Source organism: Nothobranchius furzeri, chromosome 1, assembly GCF_043380555.1.
Source record: "Nothobranchius furzeri strain GRZ-AD chromosome 1, NfurGRZ-RIMD1, whole genome shotgun sequence".
Classification (NCBI taxonomy): Eukaryota; Metazoa; Chordata; class Actinopteri; order Cyprinodontiformes; family Nothobranchiidae; genus Nothobranchius; species Nothobranchius furzeri.
The window spans coordinates 28,820,357-28,848,306 of record NC_091741.1 but is presented as its reverse complement, the minus strand read 5'-3'; the positions used below and the strand labels follow the sequence as shown (position 1 = coordinate 28,848,306).

Sequence of the window (27,950 nt, the reverse complement as noted above, 5' to 3'; positions counted from 1 at the left end):
CGTTAACTTTTTTTACTTTTAAGCACATATGAAAATGCTGACTTTGATACTTTTGCTTAAGCCAACATTTTCTTGGATACTCCCACTTTAATTAAGTAATTTTTTCACCTAATTGATCTGTACTTTTACTTAAATAGCAAGTCACCCTCAATTCAACTTTTTTTGTTGATAAACTATATAAATGAGTGTCTAGTTACTCTGTAGACACGTTCAGTCAATAATTTGGCACTTTAGCTAATTTTAGTTAAAGAGCAAGTCACCCCCAAATAAACTTTTTTTTGCTGATAAACTAAATAAATGTGTGTCTAATCGTGCTGCAGACACGTGTCGTCAATAATTTGCCACTTCAGTGCATCTTAGTTAAAATTTAAATATTCTGCCTAAAACTGGCAGTGTTGTGCCGTTGTCAGGTAAAAACTCTGCACTGTATTTTAATTTAAATCTGCCATCGCTATTGGCTAAGAGGTACCATAGAATGTTAGTTGGTACCATATGATGTCACAATGTCGTTTTGAGCCTGTGTGTGTGTATTTGTTAGCGGCTCTGCCCTCTCGGTCTGCTAGGGAACAGCATTTGTTGCATTTTTCAAACAGGGAGAGGGAGCGGACTCTACTAGGGGGTGACTTGATTTTTAAGTAAAAAAAATCAAGTACTTCTTTCCCACTGGTGGCAAAACAGTAAATACTACACACAAGCCCATTTCACACACAAAAATTCTCCGGTCAAAACCTCTCCAAAAGAAATGTGACTTTTGAATAAACAAACATGGCGGAGGAAGAACGTGCATCGCACATCTGTCACCTCACTTTCTGATTTGTTACATGTCACATGAAATGTCACTTGTTTGTTTTTGGAATCAGACCAAGACAATCCAACATGTCTGAAAGCCACGATTTACGATCGGAGCGGTCCTGACGTCATTCCAAGCAGACCAGAGCGCTCTTAAGCTAGAAAAGCAAATCTACACTACAAGCTTGCTTAAAAAAATTATGTCTTTTAAAATGTTCTAACATAGTATAACTATAAATACAGCGTGAAATATGTTGTGGTGATACCAAAAAAATCTAAATAAAAATTGAGTGAAGTGGTTCTCTCGCAACTGTCTAAAAACCCTAGCCTGGCCTGTATGGGGTGCCATTTGTAAAGTCAAACAGTCATGATCTAACAGCAATATTTTTGGTTATTTAGCATATATAAGATAAAAAATTGGGAGTTCACTTTTTCAAAGTCATATTTTCATCATGTTATTCATACATTTATAAATGTTAAAGTTTCCAAATAAATATTTAGTTAGCAAGCTAAATATTTAATGTGTAGTTAAATATTTATTTTGCAAACTAAATATTTAGGTCTGATCTAAATATTTAGTTTGTAAAATAAATATTTAATTCACTAACTAAATATTTAATTTACTAATTAAATATTTATTTTGGAACTAAATATTAAATTTGTAAATTAAATATTTATTTTCCGAGATAAATATTTGGATCCCAGCTAAATATTTATTTTGGAGCTAAACATTTAGTTTGCAACATCAGTATTTGGGAAATATATTTATATAGTATATTTTGGGGTCAGACTTAAATATTTATTTCCCAAATACTGATTTAGCAAACTAAATGTTTAGCTCCTAAATAAATATTTAGCTGGGATCTAAATATTTTTTTCGGAAATAAATATTTAATTTACAAATTAAATATTTAGTTCCAAAATAAATATTTAATTAGTAAATTAAATATTTAGTTAGTGAATTAAATATTTATTTTACAAACTAAATATTTAGATCAGACCTAAATATTTAGTTTGCAAAATAAATATTTAACTACTAATTAAATATTTAGCTTGCTAACTAAATATTTATTTGGAAACTTTAACATTTATAAATGTATGAATTACATGGTGAAAATATGACTTTGAAAAAGTGAACTCCCAATTTTTTCTCTTATGATATGCTAAACAACCAAAAATATTGCTGTTACATTATGACTGTTTGACTTTACAAATGGCACCCCATAGACCTGCCAGACTCGTCCTCTGTTTAATTCTACACAGAGAACTAGTCTGGTAAATGTCGCAGGCAGAGAGGCACGTGAGGGGTGGGACTAGCCAGCTCAAAAATAACCAATCAGAAAAAAGGCAGAAATTCAGACTGTATGACTGTAGTTCTTTAGCTGTTGTCAAAAAGGCGTCTGGAGACGGCCCAAACATCTTTTTTTTTTAAATAAAGGCTTTTAGCGCTTCTACTTGTTGTGGTTGACGAAACATGTCCAAGTCATTTAGAACAGAGGAAAGAGCTGAAGCGAACTTTGCTTCAGAAGTCACCTTCGATGTGCGTTGTGGTGTGTGACGTACGCTGCTCAGCGCTGATTGGCTCGGTTAGAATTCTCAGGGGGTGGGATTATTTGAATAGGAGAGTTCCCAGACTCTGGCTGGTCAGGTTCTAAAAACCCAGCAATAACACAGCTCAAAGCAACTTTGGTTCTCGATAATAGCAGAGGAGAAACAGCCGGCTGCTACCACTTCAACTTAGGACAAACTTCCAGAGTCCCCCCCCCCCCCCCCCAAAAAAACCACCATTTGAAGTTATGGATAACAAAAGATGATTGGACGTAGAAAATGGCTACTGGTGTTTAGTGCACTTTCGTTTCCTCTGGAAATGCAGTTGTCTGCTTCCGACGTATGTGGCCCCGGGATGATAGCCAAAGGGTGGTGGATGGGACAAAGCCACATTGTCCAGATAGATGCTAATGTTGCTCAGTGTCTGATGGTGAGTTTAGACACAGTTTGATAAAATGTTCCGGTGGTTTCTGTCGTTCTCGGGTTCTTTGTCTCGTGCCGATAATAATGGTTTTGTTTCATTTTGTCGAACAAAATGCTCCTGATTCATTCCTTTTCTTTCTTCCAAAGAAATGTTTAAAAACAACATGAGAGAAGGTCTAAACCACACAACATCCCGCACATTTTCAGATCCTTTTCAGTTAAGATTGTTCCAATTATTCAGGGAAGCAGCATGTGGTTACAGCCCCATAGCTGCTGTCACATGTAAGAAAACAAGTTTGAAGTATCACACAGGTGTGCTTTTCACCAGCTTAGACACAAAGAATAAAACTAGCCACTCACAGATGGCAACAAACTAAAGACAAATAATGCATAATCTGTTCTTTCTCTCAAAAGAAAACGCGATACTGTGATACCAAGAAGATTGACATTACCAGCATGATTCCCCGTGCGAAGAAGTAATCGTAAATAAAACATAAGTGTTTATGCGTTTACACCTTGTATTTACAGCGGCTACATAAAGCAACCGGAAAACATACTTTTAAGGAAACACGAATACATAACTGCACATTTTGTCACCATGAAACCTTAAATTTAAATACACATTTACAAAAGCCAGGCTTTCTCAAAAGTGCTGCAGTTGGTGTAGAAAACAGGTGGAGATAGAAGATGACACTGAAATCCAGGACTGTAAAAGTGTGTGTGCACAGTTGCTGGAGGTATTTGGTTCCTCTTATCCCTCGGACCAGAATGAGTCTCTAATTCGAGGGGACCATATCCTTTATAACTGGTTCTCTGTTTAGGTAGGTGGCCCAGTAGACGAGGTTGAAAGAGCCAAACAGAACGGGAAACATAATCCGAGACATCCTGTCAATTTTGCTGACACTGTTGAATGTCTTCTTGCTTTCTTGGGCTTTGCCGTCTGCTTTGGGCTTGCTTGGATCGGCAGTGCCGCCTTTGGCGATGGTCGGCAGGGTGCTGGAGTCCTTGCTGATGTTTGGAGCGTAGTTGGCCACAGCCACAGCGTAGGCGTTGTTCTTCTTCACCATGGATGCCCTTTCTTTTTTCTGTTGGGAAATCAAAAATGATTAGTTACTGTCAAAAGTGTAACCTTCCCTGTTCACATCTGTACATGTATTTAACATGAATGCAGATGAAGGACGCTGGTCGCGCCTGTTCACTTTTGGTGAATAATTTGTTTGTTCTCTGAGGCACGACGAAAGGACCATCAAAGTCTTAGGAGTCACGCTGAGGCTGCAAGCTGAAACAACATTCACTATAATGTGTTGTAAACTAGCGACAGTCACGGTGATAGGGTGTAAAACTACCCTGAAATGTATGAACTGCCCCCTGGCGCCAGGGGACTACACACTGCCACTTTAATGTCTCACAGACAGTCAAGTAAATCTGATCATTTTAAAAGCTCGAAGCCAAACACCTGGGTGTCATCTGCATACATGTTGTAAAACGAGCTAACAGAGAGAAGGTACAAAGCGAAGACAAGAACTAGAACTCTAAACTATTCAGAGTCGGCAGCCTGACTTGACACCCTTAAAGAAGTTCCAGAGGAGTGTACTTTTGATTATGATCAGAAATGTAATTTTGTTCCAGAAAAGAAATAAATCGCTCCGCCACTATTTCTTCTGGAAGTTTAGAAACAAAGGCAGCTTGGAAGTGGGCCTGGAATGGATCCACATGGGTTTTTTTGTCTGAAAGAGATGGGGACACAGCCAGTTGAAACATCTGAACCTTAAACTTTGCCAAATGTTTCAGAGGGTTAAAGGATGAGACTAAGATGTTCCTGCAGCAGAGGTTGTAAATGTCAGAGTCAGCCTTCAACAGGGGACGAGTCTCCCGATTTCACATATTGGTTGAAATTAAACTTCATCCATCAATTTCCTGATCAAAACTGTCTGCATCCATTTAAATCTCATGCTTGCCAGATTAGCACTTTTTCCCTCCTAACCTACATTTTCCTACGTTGGATCTTAGAAACTGGACAATTAAGAAGTTAGGGACTCTCCTCATGAGATTTTTCAGTTTTTGTGTATTTATTGTCCAACTGATTATGCGGTTTTTCCTGTAGCCATAAATAATCCACACAGTCTATGCTACTTTTAAAGTCCACTTCTTAAATATTGCAATGATTAAACACATTGACTAAGAATGTGAGGCATAAATCAGCTTTTGCTCTTCTTTCCTGCGCTTTCCAGCAAATGCCTCTAAAGCCCCAATCTGCCACATTACAATGCAAATGAATTCTCCTTTAAAAGAGGAGTCTGTCAGAAGACACGTTTTCTTCTTCATTACCTTCTCGCTCACAACGCTCTTCCCATCCCAGGCCCAGCCGCGCTTTGTGAAGTAATTGACAGTGGCAAACTCAATCAAAGCGGAGAACACGAAGGCGTAGCAGACAGCGATGAACCAGTCCATGGCGGTGGCATACGCAACCTTGGGAAGCGAGTTCCTGGCGCTGATGCTCAGAGTTGTCATGGTGAGGACGGTGGTCACACCTAGGAGATCAAACAAGAGGATAATACTTTATGATGTTTCTATTTTAACATGTTTATTTAAAAATGCACACACAAGTCTTGTAAAGGTCTAAAATCCACAAAGCCTTTAATTACCCACTACTGTTACTTCCTGCCTGCTGAGATCTTTAAGATGTGAGAGTGAATCATCACAACACTGGTGTTAAATTACATTAGTGTCATGGGGAATTAGAATACTCTAATAATAATAATGTAGGAAGGCTTAAAATAACCCGGCCAGTGGTAATATGCTTACCAAACACGGTCCGGGCTGGAACGGATTCTCTGTTTAACCAGAAGGACACCTGGGAGAGGATGACTGTCATGATGCACGGCAGGTACGTCTGAATGACAAAGTAGCCGATCTTCCTCTTTAGATGGAAATGAGCTGTCATCACTGTGTACTCACCTGCCAAAAAACCCCAACATGAATTACAATAATAATAGTTATCCACTTCCTGACAGGCGCTCATAATTACCTGTCTATGCTGAGCTGTACTGTCTTTGTAATAGACGGGAATAATTATTATTGTTTACTTTATTTCCTTTAGTTTAAGCTTGAACGCAATTCAACAAATTCTGAAATTATTCATTTATTTTTCTGGGATGTTACTTGGATGAGCACAGAATGATAATCCTTTGGTCCGTAGCGTGATGACATCAAGGAGAAGAGAGGATCTTGAATGTAGCTCCTCCTCCCCTTCTAGAAGGAGCTGAAAGCTCCGCCACATTTCGCACACGCTCATGCAGAGTGTTGTAGCGCTTACAGACAAATGATGTTTTCAACATGTTCCTGCTCAGACACGCCTGATACTGATGGGCCATTCCCATCTGTACCTGGTCGGCCCTGCCCGGACAGCTCCAGTCGGCCCCAGCCTGGCCCGGTTGATTCCACACATCCTTGCTTAGGTATGCAAGGAATGCAGTCAGAGACACTTTCAGCTTCTGGGTAATCAGCATGATAATGAATGATGATGAATTGAGCATGCCTTAAGCCCATGTGGGCTGATTCTACCCACCAATCAGAGGCTTGCTCTAATGGAAGGTGTGAATTTGCTGACTGATAAGCCGGCTTATCATAAAATACATGAATATGAAGTGTCACGTGACACGTTACTTAACTCAAGACCCCACAATGTTTACCCAATCAGTGTCGCTTATGATTTTGTCGACCAATACAGTTGAAGAATATTCTTGCATGTACATTTAAATAAAATCATATATTTTTAGCTGGCCAATGGGGGCCCCAGAAAACACGTGGGCCCCTAGGCTTAAGCCATATCAAGCCTGTGCATTAATCCGGGCCTGGTCACGATCTTCTACCTTCCTAGATCATCGAGCTGTAACCTGTTTCTGATCATGTCTTTAGTCCCGCTGTAACACTGAAGCATCAGTCTCAGGCGTCATGGGTGTCTTTACCACCCAGCTTCTGTGTTCGGGTCTGACCCAAGTTAGTAAATGTAAGTCCTGCATCAGATTTGTGCCTCTTCTAGTGTCATTTTTAAAGGATTTTATTTATTTATTTAACCATTACTAGAACCAGCAATGCTACTAAAACACACAATTATGAGAAGCTGGAAAAACTGTGCAAAATTACATTTATTTCAGTAATTTAACTAGACTGAGAGACCATTTAAAGGCTCAGGAACCTTCACAGGAGTTTCTATTAGCAATTATAAATTTGAGCTGATTGGGGTCTTGTTAAATATCACACAGTAGCATTTCAATAGTCTAGATAAGTGTAATGTTCCTGTTTGTAGTTCCTCCTGTAAGTACTTATTTATTTCAATTATTCAGTTTTACAAAAAACATTTGGACAACATTTTAATATGTTCCAGTCATTAGTCATTTATATTTCAGTATTGTGGTAGCTTATAGTAAATGAAGTAAGTTTAATTAAGAGGGGAACCCATTTTTCTTGCATTATTTAATGAAAAACTTAACAAAATAGTTATTAGTTTATTTGGTAATTAGTTACTTTTATAATCTTGTAACTCGGTAAGTAACTGAGTTACTTTTTTGACAAAGTAATTAGTAACTATAACTAATGACTTTTTAAAAGTAACGTTCTCAACACTGGTGGTTACCATGGGGACCCTAACCAGGCACTGGTGGCAACAATAACATTTCTTTTGATCTTGACTATCTTTTTATATTTCATGAAGGTGAAGAATTGTATCTGACACAAAGCCTAGATAGTAAAATATTATATTCATAATTAGATTTGAGCTTTTTTCACGTATTTTAGAATTTTTAGCAGTAGCTTCATTAAAACCCTAAACCCTTTGATACATAATGGTCGCTACAGTGGACAGGTACTCAAAATATTTTTTTTTTGTTGCTATTAAGCACAGCTGTTGATGACTTTATTGCATTTGAGCCCCTCCGTTTGGACTTCAGTAAGTCAAGCCGACATATTTCATGTTCAGAATGCACGCTGTCCACCGAGGTGGACATGTAATAAATTATTTGTAAATTATTAAATGTTACAAAAAACATTTGTTGATATCTGTTTCATTCACACTTAAAGATGAATGAAAAAAATTGTTAAAAAATCATGGTTGAAGATTTCATAATTCACGCATCAAAGGATTAAACCTTTTATTTATTTATTTCCTTTCACTATCCTAGCTTTCATTCATTTTTAATTTACAAAGGTAGACTTTGCAAATCTTTACTCTATGGGCTCAGCCATCTTTGATTAGAAGGTAGATCTGAAGTTTGTGAGGAGTTTCAAATCTTACATAAACATTTCTGCATTCTGTTTGTGCTATAAAGCGCCTTGGGGGGCTGTACAACACTAGAAGCTACTAGATGAAATAATTTACCATGTTAACATAAACTAATTTTTACCATATCTTCAGAAGCAAAGTGTGCTTGTTAAAAAATAAATTATTAGAGTATTTGTAGTATTCCCCCCCCCCCAGCGTGCGCACACACACACACACACACACACACACACAAGCTTTTAGCTAATTTTTAAGAGGAGTAATTGTCAGATATACACGAACCTTGTACAGTTAGCGACTGTGTATTTCCATCCCATAATTCTTCCGTACATGAAACAATAGATGGCGTGTTTTCCCACTAGCAAAGCCTAATAGCTGGCAGATGCACAAAATGGTGCCAGCGCTGTGCTAACAGGCTGGCTTTCCAAGTGGAAGAGATCTCAAAGAGAGGCCAAGATTAGATATGAGAAGAAAAAGATGCGTTACCCATGGCAACAGAACAGAGGAACATAACTCACTTGCTGCAATTTTGAAATGAGGGCCTTGATTCAGGCTGCTACTTGGCAAAGAAAAACTCCTTTCCAGCAACAAAAAAGAGGGGGGGAGAAGGGTGTTCATCCCTATGGATCAATCCCAAAAGATTAACCGTATGCGATTAATCTAATGTCACAATAGTTGTACTTCCTGTGTTCTAGCAGTGAAGTTCATACTAACCTCCTCGTTACGCTGAGTGCACTCTTGAGTGTCTGCATCATGTGTAATTTAATTTGCACATCAGCCTCCGTAATGCAATGTGTAATGGGGTGGGGGAGGAACCTGTACAGCTTAGGTTTTCTTTAGAGAGGCCTGATTGTTTCACTTAGAGCAGGGGTGTCAAACATGCGGCCCGCGGGCCGGATGCGGCCCGCAAGCGGGTTAAATCCGGCCCGCGAGATGGTTGTGTAAACTTTATTTTCATACTTTACAATGTAGAGAGAAAATAAACTTATCTTTGTGAGCAAGTTTCCTCTGTAATGAGTATAAATAAAACAAAGCTGCGCTCAAGGCTCACACAAGAACTTGAATCACATCCTGAAGTTGGCCGCCACTCAGGATGTGACTTCTGATACTGATGTGCTGGTGAAAGCTAAAAGATGTAAAGTAAAATGAGTCAAATATGCTGCATGAAACTAATCTAGCCATGTGATCTGTAAGCTCTTTGAATCACTAAGGAATGTTTTTTTTATTTGTTGATTTTTTTATTTTTTTCAAATTTTCAAGTACACTTCAGGTGTTGTACTTGTACTACACTGTCCTCAGGCTCCAGCCTTGTTTTATATTGATTGTATTAAAACAAGGAAAACAATCTGAAGTTTTTTTTTTTTATTTATTGGTCCGACCCACTTGGGACTAGATTTCCCTCAATGTGGCCCCTGAGCTAAAATGAGTTTGACACCCCTGACTTAGAGGAAACCTAATTATTATATAGATAAGAACACCTGCTGTCCTACAGCTGTAGGGAACCACCCTGAGACTTAGGAGATGCAAATGTTCTCTTGTTTACTCGGTGTATCATCAGTCTCATTTAGGATGAATTAGGGGGAGTGATGAAGAAAGTATTTATTAATAAATGTATAATTGAAAAGACATCCTGCCTATAGGTACCTTAAGTCACGCCCATCTACTTTCGGACCACGGGTCCCCGGAAGAACAAAAAAAAATGAATGCAAGTCAACGGGGCTAAAAACGCTATTTTCTAATTCCGCTTGTTTTGTGCCATGGATTTCACATATGATGTCCGTGAATTTTACAGACAGATTTTGATACCAAGAACACGGTTATTTTCAAACAGGGGGAAACGCAATTTTAGGTTTTGAGTGAAAATAAGTCCAGGACTACAAATACGCTTCACGAAAGAGACGTCATCGAACCAGACACGGAGAAAACTGAGAGTTAAGGGCTGTAAGTTCAGCAAACTTCCCACAGGAGGAAAGAACCACCATAAATATGGCCATTTGGTAAGTAGCAGCTAGAGGACATTATGTGAGACGTGCCCATTTCTGGTGTGTAGTCATGGTAATTACGAACTTTTACAAGCTGATAAATCTCAAAGTACAAGACTGGCGTGGTCGAAACACCCATCATTACTTTTCATTTAAACTGCAGTACAACTGGGCGTAAGGCAAAGCAGAATAGAAAATAGGGGTTTTAGCCCCGTTGACTTGCATTCATTTTTTCGTTCTTCCAGGGACCCATGAATCGACCAGAAAGGGAGGAGACTGATGGGCTCGACACACGGGAGGCGACATCGCCTCTCCTCCATTCATTTTCAATGAGACAAGCGCGACAAAGCGATAATCGCGGGTCTCCCTCCTACTAAGCGAAACGCGAAAAACGTGCGTGGGAAATTTTGCGCTCGTGGACGTGTCGTGCACAGTCGACCCAGCGACGCGATCCCAGAAAGCTGAAATATTTTCAACTTTTCATCGCTGCCGCTCGGACGAGGACCAATCAACGGAGGTTTCATTCACTGACCAATGAGCTGACAGTATGCTCCGTACAGCTCAGATCGTCCTTTAAGTCCCTCATTAAATGATGGTATTCTCCGTTTCTTTCTCTGGTTTGTAATATGGGATGAACCCATTGTCGGATTTTTTTTTTGATATAGTAAAATCAGAAGTAAGATTTCACATAACTCTAGCAGCACCTTGTGAAACATCATTTCTACCGCCTTTTAAACTGTGAACCGCGTAAATAACCTTAATTCCCTCCAACCTGACACAGCCAATCAAAACAACGGAAGATTCGATTTCGTCATGGAACAGAAAGCTTCGATGGCTTTGCCGCTGGTCGCTGCTGCGAGTCGCCTCCCATGTGTCAGGTAATAAAAGCGATAGTGACGAATTTCGCTGATCGCGGTCGTTTGTCGACTCCCGTGTGTCAAGCCCATTAGGCTCCCTATGTAAGGGCTCAACACACGGGAGGCGACAAACGACCGCGATCAGCGATATTTGTTGCTGTCGCTTTAATTACCTGACACACGGGAGGCGATCCGCGGCAGCGGCCAGCGGCAAAGCCGTCTACGCGTTCTGTTCCATGGCGAAATCCAAACTTCCGTTGTTTTGTTTGGCTGTGTCAGGTTGGAGGGAATTAAGGTTATTTAAGCGGTTCAGAGTTAATAAAGTGGTAGATATGATGTTTCACAAGGTGCTGCTAGAGTTATGTGAAATCTTACTTCTGATTTTACTATAAAACATAATAATAATCAACTTCTCCTCCATGTTTGCTCGGAGGTGTGCGGAGCATCCTGTCCGCTCATTGGTCAGTGAACGAAACCTCCGTTGATTGGTCCTCGTCCGAGCGACAGCGATGAAAAGCTGAAAATATTTCAACTTTCTGGGATCGCATCGCTGGGTTGCCTGTGCACGACACGTGCACGAGCGCAAAATTTCACATGCACGTTTATCGCGTTTCGCTTGTTAGGAGGGAGACCCGCGATTATCGCTTTGTTGCACATGTCTCATTGAAAATGAATGGAGGAGAGGCGATGTCGCCTCCCGTGTGTCGAGCCCATTAGTCTGGATTAAGCTGTAAATTATTGAGTTTTATATTCAAAGCTCTTTTTATAATAAAGACTCACACATTACAAGGGCATGTTGTAATTGCATTGTTGGTTCTTTTATAAAACACAGAAAAGGTTTCTTTTTACTTTGCTGACAGTTTCGTTCGCGGCTGCAAACAGGAAGTTTCTCAACTTCAAAGCTCTCCCCTTATCTGTTGAAAAAGCTAATCTGCTCATCAAACTATGATGTTGGTGACCGGGAACTGCTAGCGATCAAACTGGCCCTGGAGGAGTGGCGACACTGGCCAGAGGGAGCAGAGCACCCGATCATTATCTGGACAGACCACAAGAACCAGTCATACCTGAAAGAAGCTAAGCAGTTAAACCCCGTCAGTCCCGTTGGTCCCTGTTTTTTTTCTCGTTTCAACTTTACGATCTCTTACAGACCGGGCTCCAAAAATATCAAGCCCGATGCCCTCTCCTGCCAGTACGCTGCTGACAAGGACCTGGAACCTGCCACCATATTGGCACCAGCCTGCATCATTGGAGCCGTGGCCTGGGACATCACAGACAAGGTTCTCGAGGCACAACAAACTGAACCAGACCCAGGTAACGGTCCTCCTCAAAGGCTCTATGTGCCCACCCGCATGAGAGGATCTGTCACACATTGGGCACACACAGCCAAATTCTCCATTCACCCCGGAGTAGGTAGGAACTTGAGTCTCATCCGCAGGTCCTTCTGGTGGCCGTCCCTCTACAAAGACGTCAGAGAGTACATCCACACTTGTCATGTGTGTGCCCGCAATAAGGGAAACAATCACCCGCCGTTTGGTCTACTCCATCCACTTGCTATCCCCACTCGACCCTGGTCCCACATCTCACTAGACTTCGTCACGTGCCTGCCACCCTCCAAGGGATTTACCATATTATGTCATGTCTCCCATCCTTTACCCTCATCTGCCTTATCATTTCCTCCTCATTCAGCTCACCTTGTCCTCTCACCAAGCTCCAGCCAAGCCCTGTTTTCCCCAGCAACCTCTGTCAGCTTCAATCAGCTCCATTCATTCCACCTGCTCCTGTAATCAGCCTCATCCCATTCACCTGCTTCCCCTGCTATAAAAGAACCAGCCATCCAGTCAACAGATGCCAGATTATTACAGCCTTGCCAGTAGTTCTCCAGCCATCCACCCTGCCTGATTTTTGTCTCCAAACCTTGTTTTTTCTCCTGACCCCTGCCTTGCTCGCTGCCTGCCATTTTGACCTTAGCCTGCCTCTGAACCTGCCTCAGCCTTGCCCTCCAGGTACCTCTGCTTTAAATAAAGACTTTTTTATATATATTTTTACTGTGTTGGCGTCTTCAAGGGTCTTCTGAGTTCAGTTCATGACATATTATTAACCATTGTAGACCGTTTTTCAAAATCCTGTCACCTTGTCCCTCTTAAAGTTCTCCCCTCATCTGTTGAAACAGCTAATCTGCTCATCAAACATGTGTTCTGCCTCCATGGAATCCCTACGGAGATCCTCTCCGACCGTGGCCCCAGTTCCTGTCAAGTCTATGGAAGGAGTTTGCTACCATCCTGGGGGCCCGAGTTTCTCTCACTTCAGGCTTCCACCCACAATCCAATGGGCAGTGTGAGAGAATGAACCAGAACTTGGAGGCCATGCTCCGCTGAGTATGTTCCTCAAACCCCTCAGTGTGGAGCTCACAACTTGCGTGGATCGAGTATGCACACAATGCCCACACCTCCTCTTCCACAGGGAAGTCTCCATTCGAAGTCGCCCTGGGATACCAATCATCCTTGTTCGCTTCTGATGCAGTGCCTGACACCTCTGGACTCCAGTTCATCTGCCGGGCAAGACAAATCTGGACACAAACCACAGCATCTCTCCAGCGAACCGCTGATCGTAACCGCCGCCTAGCGGACCGGTACAGATGTCCAGTCCCGGCTTACGTCCCAGGCCAGAAGGTATGGCTTTCCTCTAGGGACATCAAACTCAGGAACACCACTAGGAAACTTACCCCCAGGTTCATTGGCCCTTACTATCACCGATGTCATCAGTCCTGTCATGGTCCGTCTGTCCCTGCCCCCGTCTATGAGAATCCATCCCGTCTTTCACGTCTCCCTGCTCAAGCCAGTCTCCTCCAGTCCTCTGTGTCTGCCTCCTGTTCCACCTCTGCCTGCCTGGCTTGTCGGTGGTGGCCTGGTGTACCAGGTCCGTAAGCTCCTGGATGTTCGCCGCCGGGGTGTTCAGTACCTGGTGGATTGGGAGGGATATGGGCCCAAGGAACGCTCATGGATTCCTCGGTCCTTCATCGAGGATCCTGCCCTCACCTGGGACTTCAAGGCTTCCCGGTCTGCCTCCTCCTCCGCCTCCTCTGCTAGGCCACCAGGGGGCGTCCGTTGGGGTCGGGGGGGGGGGGGGGGGTACTGTCACGGTCTGGGTAACTCTCCTGTTTGTTTTCCCTGAGTTTGCCTGCAGGTGGGTGTGGCTGAGGTTACCCAGCTGTTTGGCATCATCATCATGGCACCAGAGTATTTAAGGAGCAGCATGACACTTCTCCACGCTGGTTGATTACTCAGTTTGGGTAGATCTGTTCGCCAGTCAAGTGATCTGTTTGTTGGTATTTTAACCCGCTTATCCCACTCTGCTCAGGTCCTCATCTATTCCAACTACTCCTACAACAATAACCCCGGATCTTCACACTACGTCTCGCTGCTCCACTCTGGTCGCCCGCTCTCAGTCCCCTACCTGCTCCTACCTGTTGGATCACCTACTCACCCAGACCTGACTCACCTCTCCCCCTGCTTCCCTTCAGCCTGAAGAAACGTAAGCCAGAGACTGTCCTTACCTTCTTGCCTTCTGCCCCTTAAACCGTCAGCATACTCACCTTAGTTCTCCTTCCTAGATTCCGCCCCGCTGAGCAGTTCCCTGAGTCTGCCGTTATTCCTGCTATTTCGCAGCGCCTTCAGTTCCAGTTTGTTCTTCCCGTCGTTTTATCATTTCTATAATAAATCTTGTTTATTTTATCTTCTGTTTACTTGTGGTGATTCTGTATGTCGTGGGTCAAACACCTGGTACCCAACATGACAGACTGAGGACAATATTTTCCTGATACAAAAGGTTTTAGTTGTCTGAAAATGTAACACTTTAAAAAAAATACCCGCGATAATATGGAAAACCGTGATAATTTTGGTCAGTCAGTCAATCAATCAGTCAATCAATCAGTCAATCAATCAGTCAATCGATCAATCAATCAATCAATCAATCTATCAATCAATCAATACTTTATTAATCCCAGAGGGAAATTAGTTTCAGTACACACAATTCAGAGATCAGACATACATGGGCAAGACACATGACAAGAATTGGTGACTGTGGTCATTCGCAAACCGAGTCGCGCTACCTTAATAGAGATAAGAGGGTTACATGAGGATTGGTTCAGGTGGAGGGGAAAAAAGGCACTTCAGATTTACCCTCCACCAGGAGGGCAGCTTTGCTCTGCAAAAAAACACCTCAGACAGATATACAACAGACTTCAGACAACACAACATGAGACTCCAATAGGAAGGCGGGGGGGGGAGGGGGGGGGAATCCTGTTTCCCCCAGCGAGAGCAGCCATCTACGGGGCTCAGCCACTGTACAGTCATAGCTGGGAGGGAGATGTTGGGGGAAGCATATAACACATTGACTCTTGCAGGTTGATGACCTCGCCAGGCTGAAGTCCACCAATCTGGGGGGGGGGGGTCGGGTTTTCACAGCATCTGCCTGCATTCCTAGGCTACCAGAGCGTCAGATTCAGATAACAAGAATTTATTTGGGTCAGGCTGAGATAATTTTCCTCTCTGCCTTCAGTCTTTAAACTGATCATTCCAGTCCTTCAGTGAAGCCAATTTTGGGTTTTTAAGCCTGTCCATACCGTCCGGTGACTCTCTCCGAGATGACATCCATTTTGCACACTAATGCCGGTATCGCAGCTAGAACATTGTCCAGCTTACGATTCACCTCGAGAAACGTCCCGGTCTGAGAAGTCTCCATACGGACGGTGCTTTCCGTAGGTGTGGGTCGCCCTCCAATCGCTCCCGTCTTCCCAAATTTCCAGAAAACCAGATATCCTCTCACTCCAATCAGGAGAAATCCAGTGATCATCAGGCCGAATGTCCACACGTCTTCGATATCCTCAATGGACAGCTGGGAGAGGCATATGATCTTCCATTCCCTCCAGGAATCCAGCATATATCCCACCGGGTGTGTCCCCTGTGGACATGTGGGAGCCCCCTGCTCCGTTCTCATTGTTGAAAAAATCGTATCGATCGCGTTGAATGACCAATTTATCAAATCCATGGTTAGCAAAAATAGAGTTTTTCAGAAGAAATGCAGAGAAGCGCTCTGTGGGCAAACAGGACAAAGAGCCTTGGGAAAAAAAGATAAGTGGCCGGAAAGAGAAGCGTCTGTACTCCTCGAGTGCCAGGTTAAGTTTTCCACACCGTGACAACCCTAGCCACTAGATGGTGCCGTCAGATAAAAAAATTATCCAAAGGTCATATTTAATAACAGATTTTCAATAATTTGCATAATTTAGACCTATTTTGAGAAGTACAAATTTGATAAATTACCATGAAATAATGTTTTTATTGTATGAAAATTAAAAAAATACATTTTGTGGCTTGTGAAGACCCCTAACTTGGCAATTTGGCCTTTGTCTAGAAATGTTTGGACTCCTTTCCATAAATCATTACAACCTCACCACTGGTCATGAGCTATGGATAACAAACCAAAAGGCAAGATTGTAGAGATGAGTTTCCTTCATCAGGTGGCCTGTCTCCACCTAAGAGATAGGGCGAGGAGCTTAGCTAGCCGGGAGACTCAGAGTAGAGTCATTGCTCCTCCACATCGAGAGGAGCAAGTTGAGGCGGTTCACATATTTTGGTCAGGATGCCTCGGTGCCTTTCAGGCATGTCCTGCTGGGAGGAGCCTCCATGATCGTCCCAGTAGAAACGGACAGGATTAAATTTCCATGTTGGCCCAGGAACAACTTGGGGTTCCACCAGTGCAACAGGTTGCTGGGGAAAAGACAGTTTGGGCCTCTGTGATGGAACTGCTACCCCCACAACCCAGACCCAGATAAGCAGATAAGAATAGATAGATGGATGTTCTAAAAAAGCTGCAAAAATTATATGTAACATTAAAGGTGGAGAATAAAACAACATATTATAGGTGAGGGTATTTAATAAACACAGGTAGACAGTAAATGTTTTTATACAGAACAAAACCAAGTGCATTGGACTGTTAAAATAACCGTATGTTTCACTAAGAGGACTTTTGTAACAGTGCTGTGAAACGTCCACTGACTTATGCAAGATATCCATCCCTGTCAGGCCCGAGAGCACACTCGTTTGTGCCAAATGACCTAGTTTGCAAGTACGCCACACCAAACAGCGACACAAGAGCAATAAATGATTCATTTAAAGCCAGCCAATCAGATAATGTGGACTGACTAGTTAAACAAGAGCAGGCATTTTGTCTTCTACCAAGGCATCAAATACCACTTAACCTAGATAGAAGCATTTAGTGCATGAAAGGGAACTCTTAGTGGGGCTGCGAAAGGGATTCCCCTGATAATGACTTTCAGTCACTGGTGGAATAAAACATCCTGGTAATTGATACCTAAAGGGAGAACTGCTGGAACAGTAGACTGAGAGATATCTACATGCACACATACTGGGGTATCTGGCCGCAGCTTTAAACTCAAATTGGATGTTATATGTATTAGTGTAAGAATTAATTATTGAAGTATTAAGTATTAGGTATTAAAGGTGATATTTAGACAGAAAGTCTACATGTGAGATATTTTTAACCAAACTATTCTGAAACACAAGAAAACTGCTTCATAAAACATTGCAAATCTGGAGCAGCCTGTGAGAAGAGAACTTATTGCTCAGGCCCATGAAGAAGACTTTTACCTTCACAGCCGAGCTTCTCAAACCGCCCACTGTTCCCAAAAGTGAACAGTTTAGTTCTGGAGGCTATAAGCTAAAGATCAATATACAGGTGCTGGCCAGTAAATTAGAATATCATCAAAAGGTTGAAAATATTTCAGTAATTCCATTCAAAACGTGAAACTTGTACATTATATTCATGCAATGCACACAGACCAATGTATTTCCAATGTTCATTACATTTAAATTTGATATTCATAAGTGACAACTAATGAAAACTCCAAATTTGGTATCTCAAAAAATTAGAATATTCTGAAAAGGCTGAATATAGAAGACACCTGCTGCCACTCTAATCAGCTGATTTACTCAAAACACCTGCAAAGGCCTTTAAAAGGTCCCTCAGTCTTGTTTTGAAGGCACCACAATCATGGGGAAGACTTCTGACTTAACAGCTGTCCAAAAGACAATCATTGACACCTTGCACAAGGAGGGCAAGACACAAAAGGTGATTGCTAAAGAAGCTGGCTGTTCGCAGAGCTCTGTGTCCAAGCACATTAACAGACAGGTGAAGGGACGGAAAAAATGTGGTAGAAAAAAGTGTACAAGCTCTAGGGATAACCGCACCCTGCAGAGAATTGTGACGACAAACCCATTCAAAAATGTGGGGGAGATCCACAAAGAGTGGACTGCAGCTGGAGTCAGCGCTTCAAGAACCACCACGAGGAGACTCATGAAAGACATGGGATTCAGGTGTCGCATTCCGTGTGTCAAGCCACTCTTGAACATGAAACTGCGCAAGAAGCGTCTCGCCTGGGCCAAGGACAAAAAGGACTGGACTGATGCTGAGTGGTCCAAAGTTATGTTTTCTGATGAAAGCAAGTTCTGCATTTCCTTTGGAAATCAAGGACCCAGAGTCTGGAGGAAGAGCGGAGAAGCACAGAATCCACGTTGCATGAGGTCCAGTGTAAAGTTTCCACCGTCAGTGATGGTGTGGGGTGCCATGTCATCTGCCGGTGTTGGCCCACTCTGTTTCCTGAGGTCCAGGGTCAATGCAGCCGTCTACCAGGAAGTTTTAGAGCACTTCATGCTTCCTGCTGCTGACCAACTTTATGGGGATGCAGACTTCACCTTTCAACAGGACTTGGCACCTGCACACAGTGCCAAAACCACCAGCACCTGGTTCAAGGACCATGGTATCCCTGTCCTTGATTGGCCAGCAAACTCGCCTGACCTTAACCCCATAGAAAATCTATGGGGTATTGTGAAGCGGAGGATGCAATACGCTAGACCCAACAATGCAGAGGAGCTGAAGACGACTATCAGAGCAACCTGGGCTCTCATAACACCTGAGCAGTGCCACAGACTGATCGAGTCCATGCCACGCCGCATTACTGCAGTTATTGAGGCAAAAGGAGCCCCGACTAAGTATTGAGTGCTATACATGCACATTCTTTTCATGTTCATTCTTTTCAGTTGGCCAACATTAGAGAAACAAACATTTTTTCATTGGCCTTTAGAATATTCTAATTTTCTGAGATACCAGATTTGATGTTTTCATTGGTTGTCACCTATAAATATCAAAATTAAACGTAATAAACATCGGAAATACATTGGTCTGTGTGCATTGCATGAATATAATGTACAAGTTTCACGTTTTGAATGGAATTACTGAAATATTTTCAACCTTTTGATGATATTCTAATTTACTGGCCAGCACCTGTACTCCACGAGGGACAAACTCCTCAAGCTATTTTAATAAAATCTGATATAACTCATCAACACTAGACAGCCATGTGACAACATACCCATACCTCTATTTCACCAGGGTGCATCTTGACTCTACAGAAACAGCTCTATTGAGTGGGCTTGTCATAGCAGAGTGGCCTCTAGAATTTGAAAAGTTGCATGAGTTGATCTGTACATGATACAAAAACACAGCACAACAAGACAGTGTGGGACACCCTTTCCCCCAACCAATCAGTGACAGACAATCTTCCGACATCGCATTTTCAGCCCAGTATGATAACCTTGGAACCACATTTGAAAGTTTTCAAAATATCTTCAGATTGTTTTCATCGCATGTTACAGGAATTATAAACATGATTTTAAAAGTTGCCATATAGGGTTTTGTTCACATCACAGCATCAAAATAACCTTCTTTTGAATCCCTTCTCTTCATAGACTCTGAAAGCCTCAGCAGCTTCACCCACCTGGACCTCGCAGCAGCTCTTTTCGCCACCAACCGAATAATTCTTCTCACTCACAATCCTCCCTAAAAAGAACCCACTGACTAACAAACCTCCATTCATATCAACATTCAAACTCTATTCTGGTAGCTCCATGCTTAGGTGTTCCCCAAGGTTCTGTGCTTGGTCCCATCCTGCTTTTCTCAATAGTCTCCAAAGCCTTCTCCTCCTACACCACCAAACCTCTTCAGCATTACACTCCAACCCCCTCCATATGCCACTCAGGACCGAGTTCAGGGATTGGGGAGATTAATCAGAGCTGCTCCATCCCTCCGGGACTCCCTCCCACAGTCGAATAGGAGACTGCACCAAACTGTCCACTTGTCAAAACATCTTTTTAAATGTGTTTTAAATATTTGATCTTAATGCTTTTTCTTTTTAATTTTAGCATTTGATCTCATCATGTATGTGAGAAGTACTTTGACTATCATGTTTAGTCTTATATAAGTAAAACATGTTATTAATATTAAAATACTAACAGTATTGATCCCTATTTACTTTCGGCAAACCAGAAAGTTAGAGATGATAGACAGTTAGAGACAGATGATAGTTAGAGATGGTCTGTTGCAACCAAATCTGCAAATGAAGTGAGAAACAACTGAGATAAAAGCTGTGCATTAGTTCAGTGTTGTAAACATTCATCCACTTTTTTAAATGATTTTCGGGGTCGGCTCGTGCCCAGAAAACCTCACCAGGGAGGTGTCCAGGAGACATCTGAACCAGATGCCCGAGCCACCTTCATAAAGGTTATGATCAGGGTTGGTGACAAAGACAAATATGGCCTCAAGTTCAATTCTTAATGAAAACGAGCCCAAATTTCTGCCGACAATGCAAACCAAGCTCTGGCACTGATCTTACAGGGACCTAACAGCCAGTATGAAGTAACTTGGTACCCCATTCTCCCGAAGTACCCCCCCCACAGAGTGACATGGTTCAATGCCTTCTCCAAGTCCACAAGACACATGTTGACTGCTTGGGCGAACTCCCACACATCCTCCAGGACCCTGCTAAGGATATGGAGATGGTCAAGTTCTCCCCAACTAAGAGGAAAATCACATAGTTCCTTCTGAATCTGAAGTTTGACTATCTGGCAGACCATCCTTTCCAGAAACCTGAACAGACCTCACCAGACAGGCTCAGGAATGTGATTCCCTTGTAGTTGAAGCACACCCTGCGGTCATCCTTTTAAAATAGGGAGACAATAGAACTGCCCCCGATGTCCATGCAATATTTTAGAGTTGTCCCACAACATCAGAGCCTTAAGGAACTCTGAGCAAATCTCACCCACCCCTGGGCTCTGCCACCAAGGGGTTTTTAACCACCTGCCAGATCTGCCTGGCAACCTCCTCCTCCAGTGGGAGCCAAATGACCACCAGTAGTCAATAGACAGCTCTGCCCCTCTCTTCACTGAAGTGTCCTCGACATGTGGTCACAGATCAGGTGAGATGACAAGAAAGTCGATCATCGAGCTGTGGCCTTAGGTATCCTGGTGCCAGGAGCACATATGGACACCCTTGAACATGGTCCTCATTATGGACAATATAAAACAAGCTCAGATGTCCAACAACAAAACACCACTTTGGTTCTGAGTCACCAGAAGGAGCGTTCTCCATCACCCCCTCCAAGGACTCCCCTCGAGAGGAAACTGGTTCTGTAGCCAGAGCTGTACCTCCAGGTGAGTTTGACTACATCTAAAACCTCTCAACCTCGTACAGCAGCTCAGGCTCTTTTCCCACCAGAGGTGACATTCCATGTGCCGATAGCCAGCTTCTGTAGCAAGAGGACCAGATCGCCAAGGTCCTTCCCTTTGGCCTGGTGAATATTCAGGTAAAAAATACATTATTTTACATTTTTTATTTATTAAAAAATAAGTTGCAACAATTAAACAGGAATTAATCATAACTTAAGCTGTTTTTCGAGTGAAAAGGCTCTCTTTAAGCTCATACACACCAACCTAAAACAACACCAAACATAACAATAAAAAAGAAAAACACTGTAAAAAAAAAAGAAATGTTTAAAACATGGTTATAAAAAATTACAAATTAACACAATTCTCACCATTAAACATGAAGTGAAAATATCTTTCTTCATGTTTTCCCGAGCCAGGAGCTTTGACTAAAAATAGATCAATGGCACTGACTGAGACCTGAGATACTACATGCTCTCAGATCCATCACACATCTCTTTTCCTTGACTTAGAGCACAAATATAGCTTAGGTAAAAAGCATATATTTGATTTTATGTTTACTATTTCTGGTTAAATGACGACAACCTTAAAGAAAACTCCCCTTGTCAGGACCTAAGAATAACACCTTCAGGAGAATTTACTCTCATTGTTGTCTTTAAAGAGCAAGTCACCCACAAATCAACTTTTTTTGCTGATAAATTATATAAACGAGTGTCTAATTGTGCTGTAGACACGTGTAGTCAAACTTTGGTGAACCTTAGTTAAAATGTAAAAATTCTGCCTAAAGCCTGGGCACACCAGAGGCAGGCACGCGATTTTGAGAAGTCAAGCGGTCACAGAGGACACGCCACTGAGCGCTTCTTCGAAAGTCGCGCGATATTCACATCACACGGGAATTGAGAACAGGAAGCGGGAAGTGACTCTACTGTTTACACGTGATCAGACTTGCTGTTGTCACGCTGTGAGTTGGGGGAGGTTAGGACCCAAGATGCAGACCCAGGATGAAACAAGGCAGGAGTAGTGAAAACGTAAAAATCCTTTATTTAGGGGTAAATCCAAAGGGCTGGAAGCCAAAAACCAAAAATCCAAGACTCAAAACCTGGGAATATCCAAAAACACAAGAGACCTAGAGAAATTCCAAATACCTAGAGAGGGTGCGAGACAACGTTGACACAAACAATGGACCAACAACCACACCCAAACGCAGACAGGGTTATATACAAAAGGGCTGGGTGATTAGGGAATTGTGCACAGGTGAGACCAATAAACAGAGGAGGAGCACAACAGAGCAGGGGAGGAAACCAGACCTAAAAATGGGGAAGGGAGCAAAATGAACTAGAGGGAGAAAACAGACTAGATTAACTTAACAGAAGACTAATGATAAAAGGTGTCTAAGGACAAACTTAAAGGAAACCTAGAGAGACTGGAGGGGGTTGGGGACACACGGGGACGCTGAAACCTGGGGGGAACACCCAGTGGCGGCTCCAGAAATTGTTTTCTGCAGGTGCTATGAAGGAGCTAATGTTTTTATTGCAGGTGCTATGAAGGAAGTGGTCATGCGTACCTATAGTTCTCTAAAACACCTTCAGCACTAGCAGATACACATGCGTGCACAACACCTCAACAACACCTGAAACAATCATTAATACACATCATAAACATATGAACAATCCCTGACTTTTCCATGAAATCATAAACACATACAGCCACACAGAAAACCACCTATAGTGTTGCAAGGTTAGCTTGTCATGTTTTGTGTCCCTTTGTTCCCCAGCCCCTCCAGTTCCCACTCCAGGTTTTCCTCGTGTCCCATTATTCTCCTCAGCCCTCACCCCTGTAGTTATTGGTTGTTTATATTTAACCTCAGTCCCTAAGTTTAGTTATCCGTGTTTTTATAGTTTAGGTTTATCTGCCCTCCTCTGGTTTTGTTCCCCATTTAGATAATTGTATGCACCTGCTTTCCCTCCAGCCCTCACTCCACACACCTGCTGCCTGTTTCCCTAATTGCTCCTCTCTGTGTATATAAGCCTTGTCTTCTCACTCTGTGTTTGTTGGTCCATTGTTTTGTGTCAGCGTTGTTTTGTGTTCTATGTGAGCTTTCGCTCTCCTGGTGTTCAGGACTTTTGTTTTTGGCATCCTGCCCTTTTTGGATATTTTGGTTCCTCATCTTGATAAAAAAGGATTTTACTTTTAAACCGCTCCTGCCTCATGTCATCAGGTGTTATCTGCATCTTGGGTCCTAACCTCCTCCTAACCTGCAACGTGACATAGGTAACGTTAGCGTTAGCATTTGCAGCGGCAAAACCCTGGACTGCTGCGGCGGTTGAGGGTTGACTCTCTTCGTCCAGATCCGTAGGTTTTTGTGGGTCTGAGATCACTTTCAAACATTCATTCGTTTCTGACTGAACCCGTGGACATGAGGTCAACAAAAACCGATCCATTTTACCACTAGCTCTACCCTTCACTCGTTCGCAGGTGGAAAATGAGGTCAAAGGTTAACATCAATTTCCTGTTTTGGTTTAAGTTTGTACTATCTATATGATAATTTACTGATTATTTTTGTTTTGTATGTTAAATATTATCATATCCACACGTTCAATTAAAATTAAATTGTAAAAAAAAAAATCCAATATTTACTTGGGGGTGCTATGGGGGTGCAATGACTAATCCAGGGGTAGTTATAGCACCCCCTGGTGCCGCCATTGGGAACACCTAAGGGAAAAAAACCTAGAGTGGCCTGGGGACCACAAGGAGGCACCTGAGGAGGGATGCAGACAAGGAGACGCAGGACGCAGACCATGACAGCCGTCATGTTTTGTTAGACTCTAATTCATTAAAAATGGGTAAGAGCGCCATTTATTTTAATATTTTGAGATCAAAAGTATTTGAAAGTTATCAAAACTGCGGCTGGGTTTGTGCCGTGAAGCTGTTCCGCGTTGTAATGTCTGTTGTAAAGTAATCCACAATGTTGTAAACAGCCACGGCGGTGCTTTAGATAGAACTGGCGCCTATCTTCAGTGCTTTCAGTGCTTCTGGGATGTGGCGCGGTGCTTCCCGCGTACCCACTCTCATCAACTATATAATGGCTTCTATCTAAGATGAAGGCATGGGTGCGGTGCATCTGCCTCCGGTGTGCTCTAGGCTTAAAAATGTCAGCGTTGCACCGTCTTCAGGTGAAAACCCTGCACTGCATTAGATTTAAAATCTGCCATAGCTGTTGGCTAAGAAGGTACCCTATAATGCTAGCTGGTACATTATGGTGTCACAATGTCGTTGTGAGCCTGTGTGTGTGTATTTCTTAGCAGCTCCACCTTCTCGGTCTGCCAGAAAACAGCATTTGTTGCATTTCTCAAACAGGACATGGGAGTGGCGTAAGACTCTAGTAGCGAGTGACTTGCTCTTAAACCAACATTTTAAAAACCTTTTTGAGAAAACATTTGAGGTCTATTCAAAAGAGTTGGGGAAGATGAGTGGGGAACCAGTGTCCCCTGGTGTCTCCTTGCGTCCCACGGTGTCCCCCCCACCCTCAGATACTACGTTTTATTTTTAAAATTCTGTCGCGTTTTCATTTGTCGTATGTTTTATTTTCTCAAAGGCTTTTAAGAATGCTAAATAAGAACTTTATAATTAGTTTATGCACACATTACTATGGCAACGTGCACTGTTACCATGGCAACCAGCGTGCAGTAAGCCGTGTGTCTGCTGACTTGAGTGTGAATTTTCAGCTCCATCAGTCTTCATTCACAAACCTTTGCTGATTTCATTTGCCCCACTCATTTTTATTTTATTACCATCCCAGATAAACAACATCAAATCTGTGTGTTTTTTTCCTTCTGGTGATGAACGCTGTTAGATGAACTGGCCCCGCATCGCTGTGCTCCCTCTCAGCTGTAACAGCTTAACCAGCCTCGTCCGCAGCCATCACGTCTCACTGCACTGATGTGGCGGCCTATTTATTACGTATGCTGGCTGCTCGTCTCCACGCAGCCTCCACCTGCTTCAGATCTGCTGTTTATACGCACCCTGGAGGGCATTTATTTCCAACTTAATCACCACAGAGAGATTACTCGCAGCAGTCCCTGTTCGTTATTTAGCACATCCCTATGTCTTATATTTTGCCACACATCTCCTCTTCAGAAAAGGAAAGGGGTGATTCATATTTATGTTTTCATGAGCTGGATTCCTTGCCCTTTATGGAAAAATCTGCTGTAAATTAGAATTGCGCTACCGGGAAAAGCTAATGTTGGACCAAATCAGCATTTCATTTTGTTCTCACTGCAGGGATTCAAATGTTTCAGCTGCCAGCAAGTTATTTAACACATACCAGTGCAGAGAGCTGCTCCTCACTCCTTAAACAACTAGATGAGGTGGATGTTTAAACCACCACCTCCCTTTAGAGGAGGACACTTGGATCCACCAAGCTCAGGTGGTAAAAAGGAGCACCAACACCAGCTTTGCCCACTGATGGACCAAAACATCAAGGATGCTAGAATAAAAGCAAAAAGGATCCAGCTATTATTATTTTTGTACCTCTGCAATGATTTTAATCTATCCTTTACAATGTTCATTTTAAATAAATATAATTTTAATCTGTATTTGATAGATTCTTGGCAACTTTACAGAACCCTGATAACCTCACAGCATCACTGATTAAATCCACACTCAGGGCTAATTTATAATACAACTAGTTTATGATGCATTCTTCTACACACACACACACACACACACACACACACACACACACACACACACACACACACACACACACACACACACACACACACACACACACACACACACACACACACACACACACACACACACACACACACACACACACACACACACAAAGCCATATGGATGCTCACTCGAGTTCTGTCCTCGTTTCGTTGCATCTGTGTTAGCACATAAGAAGCTTCTATTTTTAGCCCTCGTTATCTTGTCACCTGTTTTCTAATGTATCCCTCGTTTTTTTTTACATCCATGCTCTAAACGACATGCTTTTTTAAAATCATATGTTTGAATTTGACATCTGATTATCTTAAAGCATAACTTAATTTTGGTTTAGGTCTAAAACCAGAACAAAAGGATGGTGATAGTTTTCATAATGATTTCTATTTATGTATCATTTAATATTTAAACAAGAATATAGATTATTTTTTAAATGATGAAGCCAGTATCAGGTTTAATCCTGGCATTTGGGTTAGGACATTGAGTGTTAATTTCCCCCAAATTAAAAAAGAAAACAGGGCTAAGCTAACATTTTGTCTCTTACTATATTATGTTAACAGGCATGATGCAGCAAAATGTCTCAGGCGTTAGCATATTTTCCTTTAAACCGAGAAGCCAATCCTTCTGCAACAGCATCTTCTTGATTTAGATAAATGACAGCAAATTTATAACATTAAAATTGACTTTTGTTCAACCTAAAGGTGCAATATGTAAGAATGAAGCAAGACTGGCATCCCGTGGTCAAATGTGGATACTGCCGTTTATTTTTCTAAACAAAAATTTCTTTCTTACTATTTCTGCAAGTCTAATGCCTGTTGCTAGTATGTATGTATGTATGTATGTATGTATGTATGTACCGTAAATCCTCTAATACAGGCCCGGGCCTGTATTTGGCGCAAGCTCATCAAGCTCCAGGCCTTTATTGGAAGGAGGGCCAGTATTAGAGGCAGGCCTAAATTTCTATTTGAGCAAAATGAACTAATGGTTCGTTGGAGTTTTTGACAATTAAAATTGCTCCCACATTTCCAAAGTTAAACACATTTCTTTTAACAACGGTAGTTTCTGCTTCAGCCCTCTCCCCCCTCCCCCTGCGCAGCAGCCGCAAACTCACTGATGCGCCTGCAGCCTCTCAGAGTTCCTGCTGCTCTAAACATTAAAATAATTATTTCATTTTCTGTTCCTCACTTCTGATTACCTTCAATGGTGTCTGTTTGTTGCAACCAGCAGGTACAAAAACTAACTTGTTTTTTTTTTTGACTATTTTTCTGTCCTGTCTGTTTATTATCTTCCTGCATCTCCTCTCAATCCTAAAGAGAAACTGCTACCTGGGTTCATATATATTCACCTCATGAGTTACCTTTGAACTGCAGTTCTAAAAGATCTACCGACCGCTAAAACAGCGGAGTGCTCGCTGCTTGGCGGCCGTATCAGTGATCAGTGCATTGGAGGACAAGGTGATGCGCGCAGCGCCCCGCTCCACAGCAGCGAAACGCATCAGGCGCAAATAAAAGACAGAAAACAGTAAAGGAAATGAACTGACATGAACGATCGCGTATTAAATTAGTTTTTGAGGTGGCGACACCTGATTGTTACTGTGGCCGTGCTCAGGAGGCAGATCTACCGACCGCGAAAACAGCGGAGCGCTCCCTGCTTGGCGGCCGTATCGGTGATCAGTGCGTTGGAGGACAAGGTGATGCACGCAGCGCCCCGCTCCACAGCATGCAGCGAAACTTATCAGGCGCAAATAAAAGACAGAAAACATTAAAGG

General features: G+C 42.4%; 1 protein-coding gene across 1 annotated transcript in view; it reads right to left on the bottom strand.

Moving 5' to 3' along the window:
• Positions 1-1,074: 1,074 nt before the first annotated feature.
• LOC107378612 (gamma-aminobutyric acid receptor subunit alpha-2) overlaps positions 1,075-27,950 on the bottom strand; it is a 77,815-nt gene continuing 50,939 nt past the window's right edge. Inside the window, exons 8-10 of the mRNA XM_070550350.1 lie at positions 5,566-5,718; positions 5,089-5,291; positions 1,075-3,845 (exon numbers count right to left, since the gene is read on the bottom strand). Coding sequence (XP_070406451.1) covers positions 3,537-3,845; positions 5,089-5,291; positions 5,566-5,718 — 665 coding nt within the window. The 3' untranslated portion in view covers positions 1,075-3,536. The remainder of the gene's footprint in view (positions 3,846-5,088; positions 5,292-5,565; positions 5,719-27,950) is intronic.